The sequence below is a fragment of the Caretta caretta genome, chromosome 12 (genome assembly GCF_965140235.1).
Source record: "Caretta caretta isolate rCarCar2 chromosome 12, rCarCar1.hap1, whole genome shotgun sequence".
Taxonomy (NCBI): domain Eukaryota; kingdom Metazoa; phylum Chordata; order Testudines; family Cheloniidae; genus Caretta; species Caretta caretta.
The window spans coordinates 36,684,493-36,712,037 of record NC_134217.1 but is presented as its reverse complement, the minus strand read 5'-3'; the positions used below and the strand labels follow the sequence as shown (position 1 = coordinate 36,712,037).

At 45.6% G+C, this 27,545-nt stretch overlaps 1 protein-coding gene and 1 non-coding gene across 3 annotated transcripts; both read right to left on the bottom strand.

Annotated features, from left to right (window-relative positions):
* Window positions 1-436: 436 nt before the first annotated feature.
* Window positions 437-24,756, bottom strand: MTHFSD (methenyltetrahydrofolate synthetase domain containing). Of its 2 annotated transcripts, none has more exons than XM_048816782.2 (8): window positions 24,655-24,756; window positions 23,983-24,086; window positions 22,387-22,500; window positions 21,308-21,421; window positions 18,046-18,136; window positions 17,234-17,346; window positions 16,388-16,513; window positions 437-2,274 (listed from the first exon to the last, which is right to left on the bottom strand). In XM_048816782.2, exons 1-8 carry the CDS (start codon window positions 24,680-24,682, stop codon window positions 1,753-1,755), a joined length of 1,212 nt encoding a protein of 403 aa, XP_048672739.1. In that variant the 5' UTR covers window positions 24,683-24,756; the 3' UTR covers window positions 437-1,752. The 2 variants fall into 2 exon arrangements, with proteins under 2 accessions (XP_048672739.1, XP_048672738.1); XM_048816781.2 differs by lacking the exon at window positions 22,387-22,500 and adding an exon at window positions 22,223-22,336 and having other exon boundaries at window positions 24,655-24,755.
* A 2,633-nt stretch (window positions 24,757-27,389) lies between these two features.
* Window positions 27,390-27,545, bottom strand: LOC125620931 (U1 spliceosomal RNA). The gene has a single exon (XR_012664621.1). It is a non-coding gene; the product is annotated as a U1 spliceosomal RNA (small nuclear RNA).

The following is a 27,545-nucleotide window of genomic DNA, read 5'->3' as shown; positions in this document are numbered from 1 at the left end:
CTTTGCATATTTTAGCTTTAATTCACCCTGAGCAGCATTGACAATAATTTGGAGTTTGAGGAACAGTCATCACTTGAGAGCATAATTTTATTTCTTCAGAAGTCTCTCCTTTGTTTTCCCTGCAAAAAGTTAAAGCAATGCTTTCTTTGAGCTCTCACACAGACAGCTTTGAGAACTTTTTCTTTAATACTGCATGAAAGGTCTTCCCCACTTGAAGCATAATAATCTGCTTAAAATATACTTAGTAATACCCTCTGGCTAAGAAAAATGTTTCCAACTCCTATACTTAAAAAAAGAAAATATCCATTTAGAAGCTTATTTTGACTTTTTGCCCAGGATCAATTGCAAAGTGCTTCTGTTTAGAAAGGATAGTTCAGCCAAAATTCAACTTGTTTTTCAAGAATAAGGAACTTTAAAAAATAAAAGCCATACTAAATAAATCATAATTCTGCTTTATTCCGTAAAAGCATGTGTGTGTATGCATATACAAGCTAGCACCTCCCTGTCAGGAAAACTTTCCTGTAGCACTCTGTACTCAAACCCATATCAATATCTGGCATCCTGGTTACAAAGGAAGACTGCAATGCTGTAATGGTAATGAGAAGGCACAGAATGAATACGCTGTGTTGATACCTTGGTAACTTTTCAAATAACTTTATGCCTAATCAGTTTCCACCAGTCTTTGCAGTAGAGGCCCTGAATCGTCTCTCCCTTACATCTGTTTTATGCTAATATAACTCTATTCACGTCAGAGTTATGCGTACTTTACATCAGCAGCAGTGAGAGAAGAATCAGGCCCATTGTCTTGAAAATAATTACATACCACATACCAATCTAACCATGAAAAAGGCACCCAAAATAGCCAGAAAGAAAACGGATATTCATCTTATTTCCCAGACCAGAATAAAATGTACAAACTTGAGAGTGAGTTAAGAGAGGGACCCTGTGGGGTGCTCACTGCTGTCAGTTTCAGATGAAGTCAACAGGTACTGAGGATGCTCAGCGGGAGAGATGGTAAAAAAACACCAAGAACAATGCAAACCAAAACAAACACCTCCCCTCCCTCACAAATCACAATCCATCAAACGGCATTGAAAAATTGCTTTTCAACAAAACTTTTCTGTGAATTTTTTTTCTATTTGTCACAACATTTTGTTGCAAACCTCAAAACGCCTTTTTTCGCGTGTGTGGTGGTGGTGGGGGGGAGGGGGATTTTTCCTAGCCAGCTGTCCTCAGCACCTCACAGGATTGGGTCCTGTCTGGGAAGCGCTGCATCCCACAGACTAGATTTTTCAAAAGCTCACCTCTAAACGTGTGTGCACAGCTGTGCAGGTACAATTCACTGCCAGCACCGATGACAGCATATAGGCACCTGGCTAGAATTGTGGGCACATCGATTCCTCGGGGTAGTTTTTCAAACAGGGAATGTGTGCAAACAAATGTGTGTGTGTGCACGACAACCCTGTCTAGTGCACCACAACTGCTGGGACCTGAAGACATAAACTGAGTAACTGTATGCAGAAAGGGCCAATTTGTCATCTGCATAGGCAAATACTTGATTTGCATGAACATTTGTAGAAACAGTCAGCAAATCAGCTGTGCAACTGCCTGCCTAATGTGCTGGAAAAACTGGCTTTTAAATTCTATTGTTTGACAATGCTTAGTCCACAGAGTTAGAGACTGTGCTGAGATCCTTGAAAAACTAGGTTGGATTCTTGCTGAGCAATGAAGAGATAGCTATTTTTTCTATTCTTATTTGTTTCTCTGTCCATTGATTTCTACTTGCCCTTTGTTTCTCTGGTTCTTGGCCATCTCAACTCGCAATGTCTGACCCCTGAGGCTTAAGCCTTTCAAAGAGGATACAACATGCTCAGCAGTCGTTTTATCCGTGTAATCAAGAAAAGCCCTGCACTGTGCTCCCTGCCAACTGAGCCGCACCGGGGATGCATGGAATTCTCTTAAAGCACTTTTTAACTCACTCACTCTTGTGCCTGGAGGTATATTACCTACATAGACAGTGGTGAGTGCACCATGTGTCTCTGATTTGGTATTTAAAGAATCATTTCCAACATGACAATGTCCAACTTGGGCCAAGGTAGACTCAGTTTGGAGTTTTGTATTTCCAGTCTTGGCATTTTCATCGGAGTCTTCTGGTTTCCTGGCATTTGGAAAGTCTGGATGTTCGTCTTTCAGGATAACATCTTTGCCTGCCTGCTTCTCTCTGTAGCGAAGATTCTTTAGGATTGGGATTCTTTCCAGCATCTCGTAGCTAATCTAAAAAAATTAAAACAGAAACAAGTTTGAGGGTGGTGTTTTTTTTTTTTTTTTTAATTAACCCAACATATACGGTCAGATCAGACTCTGATCTTATTTTGTCATCATCCTTCAAAGTGCCCAGTGCATTCAACAAACTTTACTAACTGTGGGGCTGACTTCTGACAGTACTCCATAAATATACATGGCAGGGCAACAAAAAACACTAGTCACTATGCAGGCTGCACATTGCGGATCCAGCAGAAAATAACCAACCAACCCAGAGCTACTGGACTTCTGAATTTGCTGACTTGTGCATTTTGGATTTGCAACTTTAATGTTGCATCAATACAAGATTCTGCATATGACGTATATTATGTGTGTTAAAATCTACCATGCTTCCCTGGTGGAAATTGGCCAAAAGTGTATTAATGTTTTTCTCTGACAAGTCGCCTGTCCCTGTACCCAAAATCTCCCTTACATCATTTCTCACCATCACAGGCACATCCCCCTTTCTGTTACACTCTGAGAGGGATAGGGAGAGGAAAACACACGAGGCCACTCAAAGTCAATGGGGTGGGGTTGGTCTTCTCCTATCTTGCCAGGATCTTTAGGGGCAGCTGGTCTTTAGAAAGAGGCCTGCTCTCTCTCCATCACACCCCAGTTATCATAAGCCTCATCAGCAGTGGTCCAGGAAAGACTCCTATTCTCACGGCTGAATGCTACCAGTCTGGGCCATGAAAGGGCCCAGGCTACAGCCCATGACTTACAGGAAACTCAAGAACTCCCTAATTACTGTATAACATGGTGGGGCTCTCAGCCTCTGAAATGTAGCAAAGCCATTGCAGTAGCTGGAAGGAGAAGAGCATTGTTTGCTTGGCTGTTGATGAGCTTGCAGACACAAGCAAGATGTTTACCTTGCCTGCTGAAATTAGTGGGGTGCCAGGGCGACTTCACCTTGTCGACTTCACCTCAGTGATCTACAAGGGAAAAGGGGCCAGCCAGCTGCCAAGAAGTTGCTGGTGGTAGATGAGAGCAGGTGGGGCATCAGGGCCCATCTAGGGTATAGGGGTGGCAATTCAGCAGAGGTCTCTCCAGGGTTCGCGCATGCCTCTGCAGGATTTCAGGTGTGTGAACCTCAAAGAGTTTTACTTTCAGGCTCAGACCAAAAGTTAGGCCTGGTTTCCTCTTATTTTGGCCTAATAGTTCATATACAACCCAGTGATAGAATGAGAACAATTAGTTTAAAACAGAGGCTGCCTCCATTCTGGCCCCACATCGGTCGAGAGTAAAAGGTGCTGGAATTGGGCCCTTAACAAGCAAACCTTTTTACTGCACCGTAATTCGTCTAAAAGCGAACCCAAGCTGGCAGTTCAGAGATGTACATGTTTCCATAGCAGCCATGGGAGCCGCAGCACTCTGAAAGGTAGATGCCATTTTCATATTTTGATGAATTATAACTCTGCTGATTCTTGAAGAGAGGCGTTTTTCTCTGCCAAGTACTTTCAGACTGCTGAAACTGACAGCATCTTCCCCTGGGCCGGGCCATATGACATTCGACCAATGGCTGAAGCCATCTTCCTTTGTTTTTCCTGGCCAACAATTAGGAACATTTGTTGTCCTCTGTCAAGTTTCCATGGGAAACGCAAGCTCTACGCTAATTAAACCAAACAGGGGAAAACATTTTTCTACACTCCTGGAACTAATCACTCCTGTACCCAGAAACAAGCCCAGCCTATTACGAAGCAACTGTACAGTTTCTTTCACCCGAAAGTCAAACTTCGCTCAAAACATACATCCCCAATCTTTAGAAAGATCAACAGTACCAAGGGCAAACCCTCACCTCTTCACACGGCCTGCGTACATGGGATGGGCGCTGGGGTGGGCAAAGAATTCCCAGGCCCTTCAGGACACTCTACGGACAAGACCGAATTAAAACAATCCAGAGCCAAGGGAGACTTCCCTGCCGGCCACCAGGACCAACCCCCAGCTCTGACGTGGCCCGAGCTCTCCTTGTGTGTGTGTGGCGGGGGTGGAGCAGATTTCAGAGTTAACATTAAATGGGGCAGTTCATATCTCTTGGAGTTATTGCTTCAGGCTGACTGCAGAGTCCAGGAGGCACCAGTTACACTTGGGTCAGGTTTTCAAGCTTCTCTTTGTTTCCAGGGATTCTGAATTCACCATGTGACTGCAGGGGCTGGGGGCTGCAGTACCTATAACTTTGTACAATGGACACTATAGAGTACTGCCTACAGCTTCCCTCTTGCACCAGTAGATCTCACACTGAGATACACTGGTGACAAACTCATCTAGGATAGATGAGACAAGTGCTCATAGCTGAAAATCCACCCTGTCCTGCCCCCCAAACCAGCCTTCCTCTTGGAGATCCAGACCCAACAATGGCTCCTCACGTCCTACTACTCCCCCACCCCTGCCGATCCCAAAGAACCACCCTCCTTCCGCTGCCCGTTTCATGCCCACAATGGGAGCAGGGCAACCCAATCTGCCCAAAGGATGTAGTCCTAATCCTACGGGAGTCTTGATGGTCACTTCCAAGGGAGTACAACCAACATTTCCTAACTCCCCCACCAAAAAAAAAAAAAAAAAGAAAAAGAAAAAAGAAGAGGCAGTTTGGGGTTTCAGTGTATGCATCCAACAAACCCATTTGTGGAGCGGCTGGGCAGCTAGGGAGGAGAAGGGACATAAGCTGCTTGCTCGGTTGTAAAATACCAAAGAACTCTTCTGCGGTAGGACAATGTGTTGCTAATTAGAATCATGCAAAAGCTACTTTTGTCTCAAGGGCTGCAGTGATTTATCTAAAAAGAAATGTGGCACCTTAGAGACTAACCAATTTATCTGAGCATTTGTCTGGAAGTGGAGGGAATCCGAGGACAGTCTCCTCCTCCAAACTATCCATTTCCTGGTTGGACATGGGCACTAATTTCCCAGCCTCATCTAGTGGTTAAAGCACAGAACTGAGACTTGGGTTCTACTCGGATGGCCACTGGCTTGGTAGGTGGTCTGGGTAAGTCATGTAATCTCCTTCTGGCTAGGATTCCCCCCTCTGTAAAATGGTGATAATTTATTCACCTGTGCAAAGGGCTCTGAGATCTCTCTGCGTGGGGGAGGGAGGAAGCAGGGGCATAGTCACCCCCCCGCAAGGGGCGGGGGGGCACAGAACTGCTCCGGGGCAGGGAGAGTGAACTTCTCCGGCGTTGGGCAGGGGCGGGAGATGCCAGCTCCTCTGGCTCTGGGCCTGCGGGGGAAGATTCAGCTCCTCCGGCTGCCGGGAGGGAAAGTGAGCTCCACCAGTGCCATGGGGAAGGGGAAGCGGGAGAACCAGCTCCTCCAGCCCCGGGGCTGCGGCAGGGAGAACCAGCTCCTCCAGGAATGGGTGTGTGTGGGACAGGAAGACAGCCAGCTCCTGGAACCAGCTCCTCCAGCTGCCAGGGGAGAGTGAGCTGCTCCGGCCATAGGTGGGGGGCACAGAAAGTGCCCCTCCAAAAGCAACCACATTTTTATTCCTGTGCACACCCCTGCTCTGCATAATGGCTTGTATGCTCTGGGATTCTGACACCTTTTAAGTGCAGGCAAACTGCATAGTGGCAGTTACCGGACACGTTCACTGCGGCTGCAACCCCATCCCCCATCGTGAGCCTTAACCATGCCAGATTAATGCCATGTGCGGGCATGGCTGGAGTCAGAGCGTGATGAAACTATCCTGAATTTTGCTTCCGTGGGCTGCGGCAGAACTATCCAAGACCCTGCCAAAAAATTCAGCTATTATCCAAAGCTTCCTTGAAAACTAACTGATAATCCTGATCTTCCAGCAAGTACGAACCCTCCACTGCAGTAAGGCTAACAGGGCAGATGTGCCAATATCCAGCTAAATCAGATTTTCTGCCAGAGAACACAAATTTGATGGTTATATTCTGCTCATGGGTGGCCTCTTTACTACAAGCACTGATTTATGGAAAAGCAGCTCAGAAGGGGAAATTTCCCTTCCCCTTTAGAAGCCTGAGGAAGGCAGGAAGTTGCTGACATGATGACTGCCCAGACAAATCTCCTTCAACATAATCCTGACAGTCCACCACGCACTTAGAGACACCTGCTTCAGTCCGGTGTCTGTGACTTGACAGATGGGCTGCTGGGAGTTTCCCATTGAACAGAACCAGCTCATTCTAGTGGGGTCTCTGGCATGCCAGCCAGCACCCCGGTAAATGTAGCCATTTAAAGATGTGCATTTAAACAGGCAGTACAGAGCACAGTGACATTCTGTGGCAAATCAAGGCGCCACGTTCAAAGCCACAATGGTCCCCTGGAAGCAGGGCCAGTGCGGTTCTGACGTGTGGGTGGAGGAGGAAGGGAGCTGTATACAGGGGGAGGGAGGTACTTCATTAGTAGTGTAAATTCAGCTTCGCAAAGATCCACCTGTCATCAGGACCGGATTAACCAAGGTGCACTCAGTGTACTTGCACAGAGTCCCCAAGCTCAAGCGGCCCTCTGACCAGGTTTGGGCCTAGGGTTGCCACCTGGCCAGATTTTAACGGGCCTGGCCAATTTTACTCCTGCCTGGCTGGTTGTAAGGTGCCTTCCCTCCCCCGCGCTCTTGTAATGTTCAAGTTACACGTGAACCGAACCCCCAGCCCCAGCATCATGCAACTGCCAACTGTTGCTGTGTGAACACATGGGGCTGCCAGTGGCTGCTTCTGTTACGGTGCCCAGGTCACATAGCCACTGGGACCGCTGCTGGCACGACATCTGGGTCCCACTCCACATGCCAGGGCCTCAACATGCTGACACGGTGGCTCCTGCCCCCCTTGGTGCCAGAAAGCAGGACGGACCCAGGTTCACCAGCAGGGAGGAGTAAGGAGCGGGGACTGGGGCGGGGAAGGCAGAGGCTCCTTGGAACCTGGAAGGAGACTGTGGCTAGCGGACTGTGGCTCCTGGGAGGGGGGCCGGTGTAGGGGTTCAGAGGCCAGAGGGGTTAGATTGGTGTGTGTGGAGGATGCCTGGTGGGGGAACGGGTCAAGCTGATGGGATCTGGCTAGCTTAAGGAAGATGGGGGCCTCCCAAGTTCCATACTGCGGGGGCCCCCCAAATGCTTTAATCTGGCCCTGCCTGCCACACCGCACATGGGGCTGGTTTGGACAGGAAGAGCTGCCCAGGAGAGGGGTAGGAATAAGATCCAGCAATCCCTCACAGTACAGGCTGGCCAGTCCTTTCTTCAAGATGGCGGCGCCTTGGGCCATCGGGCTGAAGTAATCTACAAGGAGCAGCTCTGCAGCCGCACCACTGCGTGTGCCTGAGGATGCCCCCCCCGCCCCCGGGCTCTGCAGGGAAATACCCTGCTTCTTGTGCTGTGCGTCTGTGGGTGTAACCTCTACTCGGATAGCCACTGGCTCGGTAGGTGGTCTGGGTAAGTCATTTAATCTCCTTCTGGCTAGGATTCCCCCCTCTGTAAAATGGTGATAATTTATTCACCTATGCAAAGGGCTCTGAGATCTCTCTGCATGGGGGAGGGGGGAAGCAGGGGCACAGTCTTAGGTTATGTCTCCACTTCGCAGCCAACCTGAGTGGCACGTCACTGTGCGCATCCCTGGAGAATGTCACTACAGAGCCCTACTGCGCCCTGTTTCCGCACTGACCCATGCATCTGCATAACCCATGGTTCTTCGGGCTGAGATGCTCTAGGTTTCTTTCCCTGTCACTCAGGGGAGAACACGTCTGTCCTTCGGGGAACTGTGGGAAGGGCACTGGAGGCCTGCCTGTGTCTACACTGCAAAGGGAGAGGGGCCCAGTCTAAGTAAAAGCAGAGCCTGGTTCTACCTCACCACCCCACCTGGGCAAGCTAGCTTGGACCTAAAGCACCTCCCAACCTGGGTCAGAGGTTTTTCTGTGTGAATAGTAGGGGTGTTAAGGCTACAACCCAGGTAAGAGCCCAGTTGGTTGGCAGTGTAGATATACCATTAGCGAACTGCCTGTGTTCAGCGTGCATTAAAGTTTACATGGGTTTAAAGCAATGGCACAGACACAGCCTTGCTGCAGACACACATTGTATCATTCATGTGCATCCACAAAATGTCCAAACACTTGCACACAATGTGAGGGCACAATTAGGGGGGAGGGCAGCAGGGCAGCCTGCTAGTGTCTCTACAGAGAATGTACTTCCGCAGCTCACATTTGGGACTCATCATTACGTTAGTCTATAGATGCACTTTTTACTCCTGGGGGAATTCCCTGCCACTGCGCACACACAGAATGCATGTGTCTAGCAGATTTTTTTTTTCCTCCTGCAGAAAATACATGCTGCCTGAGAGGCTCTGCAGTTATGCCCTTCGCCCACCTGTTCTGCTATGGCACCAGAACAGAGGCTGCCAGCCCACTGCTCAGAGCAGTCAGCAGCCGATAAGGAGAGAGCAGAGACTGCATTTCTCACAACACCCTGTCTGTGGTGCCAGGTGAGGAGGCACAGGACGTGCAGGGGGAGGGGAGGGAGGGGAGACAGAACAGGATACACATGGCTCCTGGGAGGGAGGTCACAGACGGGAGCGGGGGCTGAATGGGAGTGAGCATGCAGAGACATGTGGATGGGAGGCAGTGAGTGCAGGGCCATATGGGGAAGCAAGGCCCCATGGGGATGGGGGTGGCTGAGTGGGGGTGCAGGGACACATGAGAATGAGGAGACACGATGCAAGGGGCATGGTGGGGGTGGCTGAGTGGGGGTGCAGGGCTAGATGGGGACAGGAGCAGATGTGCCTGACTGATTGACTGACCCCTAGCCTCTCCCAGGGTCTGCATGGGGGAGGCTCCCCAACTCTTTAACAATCCCTCCCTGCCCCCAAAAACCTGTTCCATACTTCTCCCACCCACACCCAACAACCCTCCACGTTCACTTCCCAGCAATTACTTCCCTCTCCCTCAGCTCCTCCGTTACCCTTGCACTGCTTTGGAGGGGTGCAAGAAATAGATTTTTATATTGTAGTTTAAATGATTTATTACTCAAAGTTCTGTATAAATATGCCTAGTAAAGAATCTATTTGTCAAAAAACATTTTCTGAATCTTTTTTGTTGTCTGTATTGTTACAGACATATTTGTTGACAGATATTTTGAAATAAATTACCAAAATAAGTGAAATTGGCATGATTATATGGTGTTATTTTGACAAATAAAATATGCAGAATTTTAAAATATTGTGTGCAGAATTTTTATTTTTTTGGCACAGAATTCCCCCAGCAGTAAATTTTGCAAAGAGCCAGATTTACAAAGGAATTAGGTGCCTAAAGATGCAGCTAAGTGCCTATTAAATGAATTGGTGCCCAAACTCCCACTGAACTCCAATGGGAGTTAAGGGTTTAGTGGAATTTTCAAAAGCACCTAATATGATTAGATTCCTATATGGAATTTTAGGCACCTAAATACCTTTGTAGATCCGACCCTAACTGCCCAAGCAGATTCCTCTGAAGGTACTAGAAAATAGAAAGAATGTTAGCACCAAGCAATGCCCCACCCCTTCCCCCTTTGGAGGTCACAAAACCTGCTAGCATCTAGCAGAGGAGAAAAGGAAGCAAAGGTGACTGATACAAAGAAACCCACACAACTGATAGCTGTGGATGCTATTCCAAAACACACTCAGCAAAGGACATTAGTGAACCACACAGCAATTGTAGCAGGGCAAGTAGCAATTTCTAGCCATTTCATTGTCTCAGCAAGGTACCTAAGTGTTGTCCAAAGCCTTACACGTTAAGTTCTTCAACTAGAGTCTGATCTCATAAAGCTTACGCTCAAATAAATTTGTTAGTCTCTAAGGTGCTACAAGTACCTGTTTTTTTTTATCTCATTTAGGTTCCATCCTTCACCACTGTAGCAAATGGCAAAATGCTCATCGACTTTCATGGTGCAGGATTGGACCTTTATATTGGTGCTGATGGAGTTACACCAGTGCCACTGGGATCAGAATCTGGCCCATCCTTTATAGCATAGCTTCCCAGTGATAGGCGGTTGGTGCAGGAAAGACTTTGTACAATGTGCCTATTTGACATTACTGTCTATTTCTGGTTCAGAAACAGGCTGTCACATATCGTATGGCTATTTCTGCCCTCAGTTACATTCCCTCTTGCCCCCAACCTTATACCAAGGTTCCCCTCTTCACCCCCACAATTTGTTTCTTTGGCAGGAACTCTTTTGCTGTTTCTGTTCGGCTTTGTCTACACTGGAACTTCATCGGCAAAACTTTTGTCGTTCAGGAGTGTTAAAAAAACACAACCTCCCCGAACGACAAAAGTTTTACTGATGAAAAGCACTGGTGTGAACTGGAGCGCTCTCCTGCTGACAAAGCTGCCGCTGCTCGTTGGGGGTGGACAGTTTTGTCAGCAGGAGAGCTCCAACTTTCCCGCTGACAAACAGCAGTTACACTGCACGCCTTTTAGCAGCATAGCTGCAGCGGCTAAAAGGTGCGTAGTGTAGACAAAGGTTCCCTCTCAAACTCAAACTCTCAACACAAGCACAAAGACGTTCCAAATCTTTTCTATTTTTTAAAAAAAAGAATGAAATTGCTGTTATTTTACACTAACTATTCTCATCTCTCCTTCCACCACCCCAAATATATATAATTATATTAATTCCTCTGGTTATTTTGTGCTGTTTTTTTCTTAAAGTAAAATGCAAAGAACTGTGACAAAGACTGACAAATACCTAGTCTCAGATCACAGCTGCTACTGGGCAAAGTGCGTTACCGCATGCATTTAGGGTTCTCCTCGGAGGCACCGGGCTAGCTCTGCAAAAGAGCCAACAGCTCCCATTGTGGCATCTAACTGAGTTGCCAAGTTTTCAAGAGGGCTCAGCTCCCATGTAAGCATCTGAATCAGAGTAGCAGCCCTGTTAGTCTGTATCCACAAAAAGAAAAGGAGGACTTGTGGCACCTTAGAGACTAACCAATTTATCTGCGCATAAGCTTTCATGAGCTACAGCTCACTTCATCGGATGCATTCAGTGGAAAATACAGTGGGGAGATTTATATACACAGAGAACATGAAACAATGGGTGTTACCATACACACTGTAACGAGAGTGATCAGGTAAGGGGCGCTATTACCAGCAGGAGGGGGCTAGAGGGGAAACCCTATTGTAGTGATAATCAAGGTGGGCCATTTCTAGCAGTTGACAAGAACGTGTGAGGAACAGTGGGGGGAAGGGGGGGGAATTAAACATGGGGAAATAGTTTTACTTTGTGTAATGACCCATCCACTCCCAGTCTCTATTCAAGCCTAAGTTAATTGTGTCCAGTTTGCAAATTAATTCCAATTCGGCAGTCTCTCATTGGAGTCTGTTTTTGAAGTCTTTTTGTTGAAGAATTGTCACTTTTAGGTCTGCAATCGAGCGACCAGAGAGACTGAAGTGTTCTCTGACTGGTTTTTGAATGTTATAAATTCTTGACATCTGATTTGTGTCCATTTATTCTACTGTGTAGAGACTGTCCGGTTTGGCCAATGTACGTGGCAGAGGGGCACTGCTGGCATATGATGGCATAGATCACAGTGGGAAATGTGCAGATGAACAAGCCTCTGATGGCATGGCTGATGTGATTAGGCCCTATGATGGTGTCCCCTGAATAGATAGGTGGACACAGCACCGGCGTCTGTCAGAGACAGATAAGAAGTTACTGTTGCACTTAACACTATACACACCACAGTGTAGAGCTGGTTCTGTTTACACTTACACTGGTACAAGTCAGAAGTGGCTTCTTTGAAGTAAATAATGCTATATTAGTGTTAAACTGGTGTAAGTGGAGGAGAATTGAGCTATATTGTACCTATTGTATGCTGTCAGGCACGACTAAAGCAGTGGTTCTCAAAACCGGTCCGCCACTTGTTCAGGGAAAGCCCCTAGCGGGCCGGGCCGGTTTGTTTACCTGCCGCATCCGCAGGTTCAGTCGATCACGGCCCCCACTGGCCGCGGTTCGCCGCTCCAGGCCAATGGGGGCTGTGGGAAGAGCGGCCAGCATGTCCCTTGGCCCACGCCGCTTCCCGCAGTCCCCATTGGCCTGCAGCGGCGAACTGCAGCCAGTGGGAGCTGTGATTGGCCAAACCTGCGGATGCGGCAGGTAAACAAACCGGTCCGGCCCGCCAGGGGCTTTCCCTGAACAAGTGGCGGACCGACTTTGAGAACCACTGGACTAAAGGATCCAAAAGTCTTTCAAAGACATTGAAAGATCATTTCTCTGATACCATTCCCAGCATTTTGTTACGTTTTCCTTGTTGAAAATGTGCATGGAACACATTTCTCTTCATTACAACAAATATCTTGGCCACAACCACAAATCGTGTTGTAGAACGCAGCTTGTGGTGAAAATTCTGTCGGGCCAGGTATTCAGCTGGTATAAATTGGAGCAATTGGTTCATGGAGCAATGCCAATTTACACCAGATGAGGATCTGAATCATTACTTTTTCCTCCATTTGCCTATAATCAAAGTGGTAAGCAAACCTGAAACCTGTTTGAGGACTGCATTTAGCTTTTATTTTTGTGGTGTGCCTTGTTTGACACGTACACTTCTCATCCTGCCTCTCAATTTTAAGGGCATGCACAGTGTATGAATGCTGAAAACGGAGTGTGTTTGCTAATGGCTACTAGCCTAATAGCTTCTCACCAAATTAAGGTTTCAGAGTAGCAGCCGTGTTAGTCTGTAACAGCAAAAAGAAAAGGAGTACTTGTGGCACCTTAGAGACTAACCAATTTATTTGAGCATAAGCTTTCGTGAGCTGAGCTGTAGCTCACGAAAGCTTATGCTCAAATAAATTGGTTTGTCTCTAAGGTGCCACAAGTACTCCTTTTCTTTTCACCAAATTAAGCACATCTCCCAGGGCAATGCTTAGCAGCAGCCTAGTGTTTGCAAGCAGGAATACCCTACTTTATATAAACCCTTAAGCCATTGTTGTCTTTGCTTGAGCAAGCCATGTTTCTGAAGGGTAACTTTTGTTACAAGGCAATTTACACATCTAACAGACATCCCTTACTAAATACACTTAAACTACATTCCATTGACAAAACATCCTGTTTAGAAGTTGAGTCTTTTATCCACTACCTCTTGGCTAATTTATTTTTGCTCAGAGATACAGGAATGCAATGGCAAAGCCAGGATTTGAAGGAGGAGAAAAGGATGTAGGACTGGGAGTCATGAGCCTATGGACAAACTCTTAAATAGCCACAACAAAATCCTGTAGTTTTAAGACCTGCAGATTAACTGGACCTCCCAGCTCTGAGACATTGTGTGTAGCAGTTATTCACAGGGAAACGCCCATAATGACAAGGTAACAAAAACAAGTACGCATGCTACTTTGTTCCCAATGAATTAACAGCCCGGAAATCTGTTGTCCTTTTAGTTCTTTAGCCGTACCAGAAACATGGATGGTTGTTACCATGCTGAGGAACAGAAATCTGAAGAGTCCTCTCCCCACCCTGATCTTGGTCCTCATTCATGTCTTAATAGTGCAAGTACTGATGATGTGTTAGGGAAGGGTAATATTCCTGCCACTGAATCGTAGGTGGTACAACTACACAAGCAGTAGAATTTCGGTACAGTACATCTTCAATATCTTCCTTTTCATTCCGAAGTCTCTTCTTGTCCCGCCATCCCCATGTCCAATGCAATATTTTCCTGTGTCATTTCAAGTCCATCTGACCTCAGTTGTTAGTGTTTCAGGACAAGGACTCTGGTTAAAACTATCAAGGTTGGGTCCTTATTAAAATTTAGGTTCCTAAATACTGGCTGTTTCCTGCAAGATGCTGAGAGCTCCTGGGAGGTGGGGAGCCAATGGGAGAAGGGTGTTCAGTCCCCTGAGAAAGTGAGCCTTAAAAATGGCCTGATTTTCAGAGAAAACGAGCACTCCAAAATCTCTCTGAGAGCTGTGGGAGCTCAACACCTTTGAAAATCAGGTCACTTTTATTTAGGTGCCCAAATATGGACAAGAAGCCTAAAGTCAAGCACCAGCTTTGAAAATTTCGGCCCTCGTCTTGGTGGAATTAGGCCCTGATCCAAAGCCCACTGACGTCAATGAGAGTCTTTCTGCTGACTTCCCCGGGCTTTGCATCAGCCACTAATTGCCATTCTACTGAAAACATTCCTAATAGATGTATGTTATTTTGTGGTGAAAACTATACAGTCCATGCTGAACGCATGAGAGAAGAGACACAAACAGTAATGAATAAAGTCAAATCAAGCAGTGATGGGAAAACAGGTAATCACACCCAAGTGTGAACACCACCACTGAAAATAAAATGGTTTCTGACACAGCATAGGAGAAGTATGCTTTGGTCAAATATGTCTGATCAAGTTACAAATGTGAACAGATGGAAGTGCCTTAAGTGCTGGTAACCCTTTGTCCCAAGCGCTGTTATATGACTGGTCTTTAATCTCTCTCTGATAAGTGAAGAAAAGAGAAAAAATGCAAAGACCACATCCATTTTGATACACAGGTTAGCTAGAGACCAACCTCATCTGTGAGAGTGTCAAAAGCAGCACAAAGATTAAAGGACTTTTCAAGAGATTTTGTCTTCTCCAGACCTTTGCGGATTTAGCTTGTGAAGGGAAGTGGAGAGAAATGCTAGCAAGGTAATTTATTGAGGCTGAATTCCGACACGAAGGGAGAACGTGATCAAAGCCATGCTAGCAAGATGGATGGGGCACAAGATCTGGGACTTCAAACAATTCCTTTAAATGAGCTTGAGTATAATAAAATCTCCATGTGAAATATTTCAATTATGAAATGCACTAACACAGAAGGAGCTCTCCTTAACGCACCCACAACCAGGTTAGAATACTCCCCCGGGATAGAAAAATAAATAGAATTGTTGGAGTTATTTGTTGCAGCTAAGTTACTTTACAAGTTTAGCCCTGTCTTCTGTTTGCGGTGTTTGCCAAATGATCCTGGCTTCTACAAAAGTACTAATTTCTTACAAGTATTTCCTGGATAGTTTATGCAAACAACAATTTGCTACTCATTAGCTGTAGTGTGCAAATTGTCACTTAAGTCATATGGTGTTATTTCTGCTGCCTGACTGGATGACTTGAGAAAGACAAGCTGGGTGAGGTAATATCTTTTATTGGACCAACTTCTGTTGGTGAGAGATGCAAGCTTTCAAGGCAACACAGAGCTCTTCTCCAGGTCAGATGACTTAAAGAAGAAAACAATAAAAATCAGATTATAAATAAAGCCCTTTCCAATCTGAACTTTTAGACAAAATCATTCATGTGAACATTTGTGAACCTGTTTGGATTTGTGACCATCTCTGTGAAAAGAAGTGGTGATCATCCAGATGAGCGAGCAACCAACCAACATAACTCCAGCAGCGTCGATTCATCATGCTGGTGCATGGAAGTATTTAGAAATCCCTTTCTGCACCATTCAACAAGCTCGATCTATATATTATTTTAAAATAAATCCCACACCTAACCACCGTGCAGCAATGCAAAAACCAACATCCCTACCACTAATTCATAAAACATACACTTACTTTTCCTGCAAAGATGGACTGGCAGACATTCCACTCTGAATTTACAGCATTAAGCTCTCCCTGCTGTATTGTCTCATGAAAAGGAACAGAATCAACTTCAATGGGTATTCAAGAGGCAAGACAAACTTTGTGGGGCAGATCCTGAGCTGCTGTCAGTTGTCACAGCTTTACTGACTTCAGCAGACCTAGGACAATTTAAGTCAACTGAGAATCTGTTCCTGTATGGCGCAACCTGAAATCCACAGGATAGGACACCTCACTTTCAAATGCATGTCTCGTTTTTGCCACTATCATTTACAACAACCACAAAGACAGCTGAAAACAACATGTCTTTGCCTATTTCCATTTTCCAAACACGTCCCTTCCTAGTGTTGCTAATGCAACAGACGGCAACCTGATTCCACTTTGTTTACTTGTTTTTATATCATCACCACCATCAAGAGGCCACGGGAATGTTCACACTGGCTATATACAGTGTTTGTTAGTTGGAGATGCAGTTCTCATAGATATTCAGAGGATACGCATTCCAGAAGGATTAATGATGTACAGAAGGAGAAGGTACATCATTAGCTTCAGAAGCAAGGATTTGGTATCAATAAGTCATCTTTAGCAGAAGTAACCTACCTTATGCCATATTATTCCTTGTGGTTTTGGTCGTTTGCAGCCTGTTTTAATGGTTCTTGTTGGAGTGAGGATGTAATCCACAGTTAAATCATGGTCATCAAGCAGCTCTTCTGCAATGTCAACCACCTACAACCAGAGGGAAGAGAAATTTGGTAAGTATTTAAAACAACCCCACCAGAACTGTGACTTCACATGGAAAGTGTCTCACTCCAGACAGCTTCCCAGATACCAAAAATCTTTCACTTAAGATGACAAGATAAGTAGATTACACTGAAACAACCCCAGATCTAGACACAAGTCAGTCCTGCTCTGCATCTACTTAACTGTTACAACTGGAACTGGAGTGACTACTTGATTTTTTCAGTTCAGGGACTGAACTGAAAATTTCATTTGAGGTTGATCCAAAGCTGAAATTTTGGGGGGTTTTCCTCGACAAAATAAGAAACTGAAAAACCAGTGTTTCATTAGAACCAAAACAGTATTTTTGTTTTGTTTTTTGCTTTGTTTGGGAGTCCTTTTTACCTTATTTTAATTTTCTAAAGGCATCAAGCTAGATTTCCGAAACAAAATGTTGGTTTGAAATGAAAAGCTGAAATGTCTCCTTCTGAAAAGGTTGAAACGAACCGTTTTGACTTTGACTCCCCCTCCGCCCCACACTTCATTTTTTATTCAGCTGAATTTGTCCTGAATTTGCAAATAGTTTCGCTCATCCTAAACTGCATTTTTGGACAAATAATTTGTCCAAAAAATTCCATCCAGTTCTAATCGTGGCTGCCTAATACACGCCTATAATGCAAGGTATTGAATGGTTGCAGACGTGCCTTCAGAGTGGGTTCTTCAGCTCACCTGGCAGTCATGCACGACAGTAACAACCGGGGTGTCCTCTCTGATGGCGCCCATTGACACCATCATTGCATATTCCATATCTGCAAAACCTTCCCCTTTCCCAATTCTCCAACCTAAAATGTACAAATCAAAAGTGAGCTAGTTAACACTGGAGGGCAGCAGAGTGCAAGAGAGGACAATAATTAAGTGGAATTCTTGTAAAAGGGCAACAGATGTCTGGCACATGAACCAAGCACACAGTGATATTCTGAGAGCCCATCTGCACCAGGCTGGATTCAGGAGTCGGTACCAGTTAACCCAAGTATGAAGAAGACAGCTTAGGCTTCACAAAGAGAGGATTGTCTTTTTTTTTTTGCAAGCGGACGTAATGCTGATGAAAGGTCTTGCGCTGACAACTGCCACACCGAGGTCACCCCCCGAATAGTGGAGAATGGGCAGCTGCAGTCTAAGACCTTTATGCTGCCCCCCCTCACCCAACAGGCCTCTGCTTTGTCTTGGAGGAACCATCTCTACAGGCAGAGAAGATCTGCTCTCATGACTGTTCAACTGAAAACGCAACGCACCCAGAAGAACCCTGTTGAAGGCTCACTGTGCACAGACAACACATTGGCTGGCGTAACTCCACTATCAGACTGCCAGCAGAGGGAACGAATAGTGATGGCATCGTTGTAATGTAGACACCAGCCTTCAGAAGTTGGAGTGAGACCCCTAACGCCTCACGTGCAAAGGGATTACCCTTAAATATAAGACAGAGAAATCGATATCCTCCTATCCCCCAAACCTCCCCAACTCTAACGTGTCTTTACCCCTACCTTTTTCAGAAACAGCCACCGATCCTACAACAACCAGGTCCACTTGGACTTTTGCATCCAGACCTATAGGCACACTGTAATCCTTTACCCCCTAAGAAGAAAAACATGATTTTAAGGGTGTTTCACTTCCAATTCAGTAAGATAGCATCACCATCATCAAAAATAATCAAGCCTCTTTTGCTCAAACCAAATAAATAACCAAGCTCTGAAATGTCCCTTCTTATACACAGCCAAATATCAGAAGTCTGGGAAGTTATTCTCCAAGGATCCAACGAGTTAGAATTCTGCAATACATTTCTACTAAAATGTTGATGCCTTTGGCATACTTCAGTAGAAGCTGTGGCTTTTCAGCTTCGGAAAACCCAGCTAGTTACTGAGCAGCCTAAATTTGTATTTGAAGCCTAACGTCAGGCTCCTATTTTTGAAAATCTTGGCAGATGGCACGTAAAAGTAATGCATCGCTCCAGTCACAGAAGGATCGCAAAGCGCGTTAAAAATTGTGAACAAATTAATCCTCACAATACATCTGTGAAATAGGGAAGTGTTAACTTTGGTTTACAAATGGGACGGCTGAAGTTTAGAGACATTACAGGCTTGTCTACATGGGGATTTATTCCTGATTAACTATGTGTGCAGATGTAGAAATGGCTTTAACTAATGTGGAATAAGAATGTCCACACACATAGGGCATGTCTATGCTACAATGGCACAACTATGGTGCTGCATCTATGCTTTGGCACCATAGCGTGGATACTTCCTCTGTCGGCAGAAGGAAGTTTTCAGTCAACGTAGTTAATCCATCAGCAGCCAAGTCAACAGAACAATTATTCCGCCATCGGGGATTAGGTCCACGTAACTACAGCTCTCAGGAGTGAAGCTGTTCACAGCCCTGAATGACAAAGCCAGGTCAATCTAATTTTTAAGTGTAGAGTAGGCCAGAGTTAATCAGGAATAGATAATTTGCTTTCAATTCACACATTACCTTATTCTGGATTAACTTTCATGTGTAGACAAACTCTAAATTATTTTTCCCAGGTCATACAAGAAGCCTGTCTGTAGCAGAGCCAAGGATAGAATCTGGATCACCTGGCTACCTGTCTTATGCATGAGCCACTAGAAGAGACTGTCTCTACACACCAGTTATCCCTCAATGCATGCTCCAGTATGACTCACACTTTCTCCTGAACTTTCCTTCCTTGTCACATTTTGATGTCTGCATTATCTCCGATGTAATGATGTCAAGCTGAGCTACCTGAAGAAAGCCCTTCTACTTCAGAGCCTAGGGTATGGAGGTACATGTTACTGCCAAACGTAATGAACTGCGTTTTTTCCCCCTTCCCCCTCTACAGCATTTGTTCAAGACAGATTTCTGGAGCTGTAGATGCTCAGCCTCTCTGAAAATCAGAGCCAATGTGTCTCCATCTGGACACCCAAAAATGGAAGGCACTCACAATGTGGGGGTTTCACTTCTTCAGTTTTGTCTTTGTTAGATGTTTTTACTTCAAGATGAACTCAAGGTAATTCACATGTTTGTAAAGGATAAGGCGAACACTCCTCACTCATCTGATCCAGGGGACAAACCTTTCTTCTTTATGTTAGGTTGACACCCACAATAAAAAACAAACATTTACAGCCTAGAATAAAATAAGGCCAGTGAAGACCAGCTCTTTGTGGCCGAGATTCTTCATCCATAAAATGGGAGACAATAATATTTACTTGCCTATCTCCCAGAGGCATGGTGAGGATTTTTTGTACTGTACTTTGTGGATGCAAGGTGCACGAGACACATTACGACTAGCACAGATCTGCCTGAAAAATAGCACTGACGTGATTGAAAGGGCATAGGTCAGATATGAGATCAAGCAGCAGGTCAAGAGAAAGCTATCTTTTGAGTGACATAGGGTACAAATTCCAACTCTTAACAGTTTGAATAAAATAACAGTCTTAAGAGAACTGTTAACCGGGAAGCTCACTTTAGAGTTTCACACATTTTCAGTCCCCAAATTATATGTAGGAGTCTATGTTTGGATTAATATCTTTCAATTTTATTCCTTTCCTCACCTCTAGCTGTGGTTGGCCAATTAATTGTAAAAATGCTGTTTTTGTTTTAAATACTAGAAATAGATAAAATAATACAGGATTCTCTGGCATACTCACTCAGCTATGGAATATGACATTTTTACAGTAGGGGGCAGCAAAGCACCACTTTACAGTTTACAACAAAAAATGATTCACTCCAATTGCCTTTTTCCGCACATCAGCTGAGTGACAGAAATTAGTTAATGTGGATGCTTTTCGTTCATTTCTTTAAGAGTCAAAAAGGGTAAAAGATCTGCCCCTTCCTTCCCCCTCCAAAAAAGTATGAACCACCATAAACGTTTTATTACCCAGATTAAGCAACAAGTTAAACACATTAAATACTCTCCCCCTCTAGGTTTTTAAGCACGAAAGTTCACCTGCACAAGAGAAGGCAGAAACAATATGCGTCAGACTCTGAGGTTTTAAAGTGTGTAAATACAGCCTCTGAAACTTTCTTGCAGTGATCCAGGTAAATAAAGCCACTGAGAATGAATATTTCTGCACCACTTCAATTTTAGTTTAAAAAAAAAAAAAAAACCTGAAAATCCAAAACAACAAAGAGCAAAGTGATGGTGCAGCTCTAAATAGTTGTATGGTTCAGAGGAATACGCAAAAAGTTGATGCTTATTTCAAGCTTATCCACGCTTTTTGGGGAGGCAAAGCAAAGGCCAAAATCCTGTGAGCGCCAGCTATCTGGTAACAGGCCTGAAACGCCCTGCTTCTGGTGAGGCTGGTGTTATCGTAAGTATAGTCTTGTGTGTGTTATTTCAATATTTCTAGTCCCAGGCCCAAACAGGGAGTGGAGGAATGCATAAAAGTGAAAAATAACAAGAGTAAAAATGTTCACCCTCCTTTTCCGAATCTCAACAACAAAGTTTGGTTCGCCTTTTCTCTTGTCATTTGTGCTATGGTTGCATCTGGGGATTGGGGCCCCACTGCACTCATTACACATTCATCTAGCAAGAGCTAGCCCACCGCTGAGCAATATACAATCTAAAGACACAAGATAGAAATGAAATATTATCATCCCTGTTCTTGCAGAGCAGGAGCAGAGGCACGCAAAGATGAAACGGTTTGTCCAAGGCTACACAGTGAAGATCTCCCTAGCCTCAGTCCAGAATCTTAACTATAAAGGCCACTGTTCCGCTCTTCTGAAATAGTTCCCCACACTTCTGATACCTACTTGAGAGGTTGCACATATTCTCAGTATCTCTTTAGTTGCTCCTGGTGGTGGGACAATCTTATTAAACAGCCCAGTTCTCAGTCGCGGTGTTGGAACCAACAAGGTCTTCCTTGCCTGTGATAACAGAAACCATGAACAGTTACACTCCAGAATTAGGGGACAGGCTTATTTTTCTTTAAATATATATTAAAAAAAATCCTTTACTGTCATGTGTTTGAGCACAAAGACCAATGCTCCTCTGGGCAAAAATACAGAATTACCATTTGTATAAATAAATAATTCTTAATACTTGCAAATGAATCCTGTCTAATAAGCAAGACAATGACAATAGAGAAGATTATTTATTTTGAAGATGAACAAGACATTGGACGAACTAATCTAAATGTAAGATCATTCTCAATGATGACAGTGGAAGAGTCTAGTTTCTGTCATGGGCTGATCCCAGACAGTCAATGTGAAATAGGGCACATTGAGAGATGTTACATTAATATTATGGATGCAATTCAACCTGGATTTTTTATTTATTTAGGCGTTTGCAAATCTGTATCATGACATGACAGAAAGCCACGGGGGCTTTTTGAGAGGCATTTTTATCCCACAGCTATTATAGTAGCTGTACCCTGAAGACTTACGGCTATACAGAGAATACTTTCATTCTGCTGTGAAAAGTGTCATGTACCAGGTAGTGTATGCAGGAGGGAAAGTATCTAGGGCTGGGTTTTCCTGAGTTCTATTCCAAGCTCTCCCACAGACTTGCCGGGTGCCTCAGTTTCTCCATTTGTACAAGTGGCAATAAGACTTATTTGTAAAGCTGTCATGTGGCTGGTGCCACATAAATGCCAAGAACCCTTGGACAAAGTGGTCTGCTCAAGCACTTGGGGTTGCATCACCTTCACTCAGGGGAGGTTCAATTACCTGTAAGGTCACTAGCCGAACTCCTTCTAGTGGTTTGTCAGGGTCCACTTTAACCTCACTTGTTCTGTTGAACATGTCAAGCTCTCGGACAGCATGGCAAGCCTGGTGAGACCCCTGCATCAATGGAACAGTAATTAAAAAGGAAAAGGAATACAGTCACTTACTTCCAGTGTTAGAAAGCGAGCAGTCTTCTGGGGAGCATCGGGATTTACTTTAATGGTCTTGGCAGTTTTGAATTCCTGTAAACCTGGGAGCCTACTGGCAGCATGCGAAGCACCCTGTTTTCATAAGACAGCGGCATGTCATCAGACTGTTCACAACCTTCCAAATCTGAGACAGGCAACTCCCACCTTCCATCAAGCAAGGCAATTTAATTCCCTACTTTTAACACTGACCTGCTGGACCAAGAACTTCATGCGAAATCGGTGACGTCTCAAATACTCATAAGCACCCAGACTAAAATCCCAGTGCCTCATGGGACTCGTTGGGTACCCACAACTCAACGGACTACTAGTGCCAGTGATGCTGCCCCAGAAGCAGAGCAGGGACTAGAATTGTGCCTCAGTCCCCTTGTTTCAGGGGGAAGCAAAGCCACACCAGCCCTCTTCCTGGGGAAGTTGCTTCCCCCTCTGCACGAACTCACCTGCACAGGCTGGTGCTTTGGGTTCATCCCCTGCCCACTCATTCTCCATCCACCTGCCTGGGAGAGGAAGTAGTGGCTTGGTGGCAGCCGTTCTCCCCCTTGTGCTGCTACCCATGATAGTGATAGCCCATGCGAGGCAGCCCGGTGGGCTCACTACACCTACTTATTCCCCGAGTAGAACTGTAGCCAGAGTTGTAATACAGCTCTGAATGTTTAGTGGCCAAATCCACCGTGCAGATGCACTAGGGGATGGAAAGAGCTTTCTCCCACTCAGTACACCCACACTGGAAGCAGACAAAATGCTACAGCCCTCGCTCCGTGAGAATGACCGCACATCAAAACAGCAAGTCACTGGGCAGGCTGATAGAACGGCCATAGCCCCGTACCCTTGTGCATTTTGACGCTAGTGCTGGATATCCTATATTTTACAGTGAAGTGCCACTTCTGACCACACTCTCGTTTCTCCCTGCCTGGTGACCAGGGAGCATTACGGCTGCAGCTTCCCTATGCCGAAAATATGGCTCAGCCACCGCTGCCCAGTTACCGCTACATACCTCTGGCTGCCATCATTTACACAACCCTATTTCAGCAGCACATTATAGACAGTGTGGCCTAGGGGAGAGAGCACTGGACTGGGACTCAGGGGACCTGGATTCTATTCTTGTCCCCACCACTGGCTTGCTGGAGGACCTGGGGCAGGGCAACTTGATGCCTCAGTTTCCCCTTCTGTAAAATGGGGTCATGATACTGACCTCCTTTGTAAAGCATTTTGAAATCTATTGATAAAAACCATTATATAAGAGCGAGATATTATTATCCCATTCAGTATACAGGAATATGAACTGTACAAAACCGCTCAAGTTTTTCAGTTATATTTGCCAATTATTATTCTGATGGTTTTTTCCCCAGTCCATCCCATCTGCTATGGTTATTCACTAATTGTGCAGACTGTTGGGATGCATGATTAACAAACATTTTCTGATATGCACCAGAATAACCCATTTGCATTTCATAAATGCAACATACCCTTAAAAAAGAAGTGGATTCCAGCCAAGAGAACGTTTAGTTTGGCATAAGACAGGAATGTATATTGTTCGTTTCTCAGAAACCACAATACCTTGAAATTGGGGATCCGGTGATGCACTGGTCTTGGGAAATCAGCCAGGTTATTTGCTTCCATGTAGTCCCAGATCTTCTCCCGGATATCCCATTTGGAGACACCTTACAAAAGGCAAAAAGGAGCAGAATCAAAGCAAGGCAAGGCTGAATTAATAGAAAATACAGCATTGTGCCGGGCCAGTGAGATAAAGGTTAGAGTTTCACTGTAACAGAGTGTTGAGGACACACCGGACAGCCACCGTGAAAGTACCCTTGCACATCTCAGCTACGTCAGTTATTTCCACGGGGAAGGAAGATTGTTGAAATGCACAAAGTGCTCTATGCATTAGGGTGCTGGGAAGCTTTGCACCCCCTGGTCTGACCTCCACCATCAATGTGGGAATGTGGGCCCCCCCAGCACAATTTCTCCTTTTCAATATGGGGGCACCCATTTCCTCCTTGTCTAGCCTCCAGGGCCCTGGGATATCGACCCCCACCCCACCCAGGGTGACCAGATAGCAACTGTGAAAAAACGGGACAGCGGGTGGGGGCAATAGGCACCTATGTAAGAAAAAGTCCCCCAAAATGGGACATCTGGTCACCCCTCTCCCGCCCCCACACCCTGGGGTATCGCCCCCTCCAAGCACCCCAGTGTGAGCCCCCCCGCCCGGGGACTCCCGGCAGTTCCCACCAGTGCTCAGCCGCACCCCCGCCTCCATGCCCCCCGCCCGCGGGAGGCGCAGCGTGTGCCTGCCCCCCTCCTGTGCCCATCAGCTGGCGGCCCCACGTGTCTGCTGGGACTACGGCGGCCGGGAGAGGACAAGAAACCCTCAAGCAGACAGGCCGACGGTGGGTCTGGCTTGGCTCTCCAGCGAAGCGCCCCGCCCTTCCCCCGAAGCAATAACCGACGCGTCTGATGGTTGCAGCGGCGCTAGGAACCCGCCCCCTGCCAGTGCGCGGCGCTGTACAACACCCCCATCCCGGAGAGCCAGCCCCCGCCCCGCAGAGCTCACAGCCTGGGTGGGAGGCGAACCCGCGCTGAAGGGACTTGCACAAGGGCAGGCAGCAAAAGAGGAGGGTTTCTTTTTGTGACGCTACCCCCCTGCTCAAGCCCCTGGCCCTGGGGTGTCTCCAGGGCGGCTGGGACAATGTGCAGGGGGGGGGGAGGGCTGAGCGCCATTGAACCAAACTGTAAACCCTGGATATAATGGAAACCACTTCAAGCCTGGGGGTGCGGCACCGTGGCACTCTAGTTTCTGCACCTCTGCGTGTCTCCAACAGGGTCCAAAATGTCCCTGCCTAAAGCTGGGGATTTGCGAGATGCCCAATGGAAAGAGCGTCACAGGGAGCTCTTAGAAACACTAAACCCCGGGCAAGGAATCCACTCCCAAGCAGTTGTGGTAAAGACAAACAGAGACACTCCCTGAACATCCCCTGCAGCGGATGAAGCCCGGGAGTCAGCAATACCAAGTGGGGAAAGTGAAACGACAAAAGAAGCTGGCATCACTCATTGCCATTGTCCAACATGCGAGCAAATAATTAGATTTTAAAAGTTCTTTCACTCTTGGTTTGCCTAGGACTCTAACCCGGCTTCCAGCAATGAGCTCTCTGAGGAAGGAAGCCTTATTATCCCCATTTCACAGATGGGGAAGTGAACAATGCAGAGATTCAAACCCCAACACTGCAGTTGTCCTCTGAATATTAAGTGCATGCTTGTAAGAGTGGGAAGTGGTTTACCCAAACCTGCTTCCTGCTTCCCAGCCCAGCTCCTCGAGCACAAGGCCTGCCTTCCTCTCACTAATTTCTGGCCCCTGTGAAGTAACAGTGATTTCACATTCGGCACTCAGCTGCAAAACTGCCTTCACAGCAGCAAATGATAGAAGGTAGGGAAAGGGTCTGGTCTCGAATCCTTAGTGGGAGAAGGGTAGGCATGCTCTTACATGCCATAAAATTAAATTGCAATTACCCCAGTGCAAATAAAGTGCACAGGGGATACAATGTATCTAGCTGCATGATTGCTTTACACAGCATTGTACTTATTTATGCATCTGATAAAAATACTAATTTCTGAGCCTGATCTTGATGTTTTTACTCAGGTTCACTTCTTCACACAACACACAGTCAACCTGTGGCACTTGTTATCAGGGAATGTTGTGAAGGCCAAAATAGAACTAGATACGTTCATGGAGGATGGTTATTTGCCAAGATGGTAAGGGATGCCACCCCTTGCTTTGGGTGTCCCTAGCCTCTGATGGCCAGAAGCTGGGACTGGACAACAGGGGATGGATCACTCGATGGTTGCCTGTTCTGCTCCTTCCCTTGGAAGCTCCTGGTATTGGCCACTGTTAGAAGACAGGGTACTGGGCTAGATGGATCATTGGTCTGAGTCAGCATGTATGTTCTTCCAGTCAATGGCATTTAGTCCGAATTAAGGATTACAGGATGGGATCCTATGCTATAAAGGACATTTTGTTAATTGGGATACTTCCCTGTCATGGATCTATCCATCAGCCAAATTCTACTGTATATGCAGTTCTCAAAACCAGCAGGATTACTGAGCCTTCAAGCTCTGGGGCAGTGGAGTGTTGTTATAGAATTCTGCCCTATTCCAAATAAGGAGCCTTAGTGGAATGTTTGATTTAAATTAAGTATCCTCTTGTGAGTTTCTGGGTATGATATTCTTGGCTCCGCTTTCTTTTTTTGAAATGTCCTCATTGGTGGGCAACTGTTATGTTATAATCCAGCAGTCTGCAGCTGGGGATTACAAGGTGTCTTTTAGCTCAGTTTTAATAAGAACAATATAAATGGTTGCATGGCCCAAATTCATGAACAATGGCGATATTCTTCCTGAAATTAAATGTACAAAGGGACATGCTGTGCCATAAATTTTAAAGTGGAAGCCAGTGGGGAATTGTGCTTAAAAACCGAGAACACAGTGTAGTCCAAAAAGTTATAGAAATATCTTGGTCTTTCTTTTGATTGTGTGCTATATCTGGAAAAGCACATTAATAAAAAAGCCCCACAACCAATTACATTTTCATTGAAATCCAGTCGTTTATGAACAGAACAATGTAAAATCTATTCAAAGTAGCATTTTTTTCTCTCTTGAATTTAATGGGATATTAAATTACAGTATTTATTATTATTTATAGAATTAAAATATTCAAAAAACGACTCAGGGAAGACAGAGTTTCAAGAATCTGAACATTCCTGTATCAAGTGGAATACGGGGTCATGGGAACAATGAAACCTAGGTTTATTTTAAAGGGTGGTGGTGGGAGAAGGTTTATGAATTTAGGTTCTAATCTGCTTGGGTTGGATGCTGCTGATATACATCCACAGTCAGAACTGACTGTTACTGTGCCAACCAGAAAGCAGAAGAAATTTGGATACTCCTTTCTGAATAGTCACAGATGTATTTTTTTCCAGGGGAAAGCACCGACACAGTCCCCCACTGCTACAAATTATGCAGTTGAGTTTCCCCGCATTTGGGGAAATCACAGGGGTCAGCACACCCACTGTGCAATGGATGATCCTCACCCCGGGAAAACCACCTTGGTGATCATGATCTCTCCCTTGTAT

What these genes read in the sequence shown, in the direction of transcription:
- MTHFSD (XM_048816782.2), bottom strand. Translation starts at nt 24,682, where the DNA reads ATGGAGGCGGGGGTGCGGCTGAGCACTG. An exon ending in GGTGGCTGTTTCTGAAAAAG is followed by an intron (nt 17,347 to 18,045) that starts GTAGGGGTAAAG and finishes TGTACATTTTAG; the next exon opens with GTTGGAGAATTGGGAAAGGG. An exon ending in AAGGAATAATATGGCATAAG is followed by an intron (nt 2,275 to 16,387) that starts GTAGGTTACTTC and finishes TAATTTTTTTAG; the next exon opens with ATTAGCTACGAGATGCTGGA.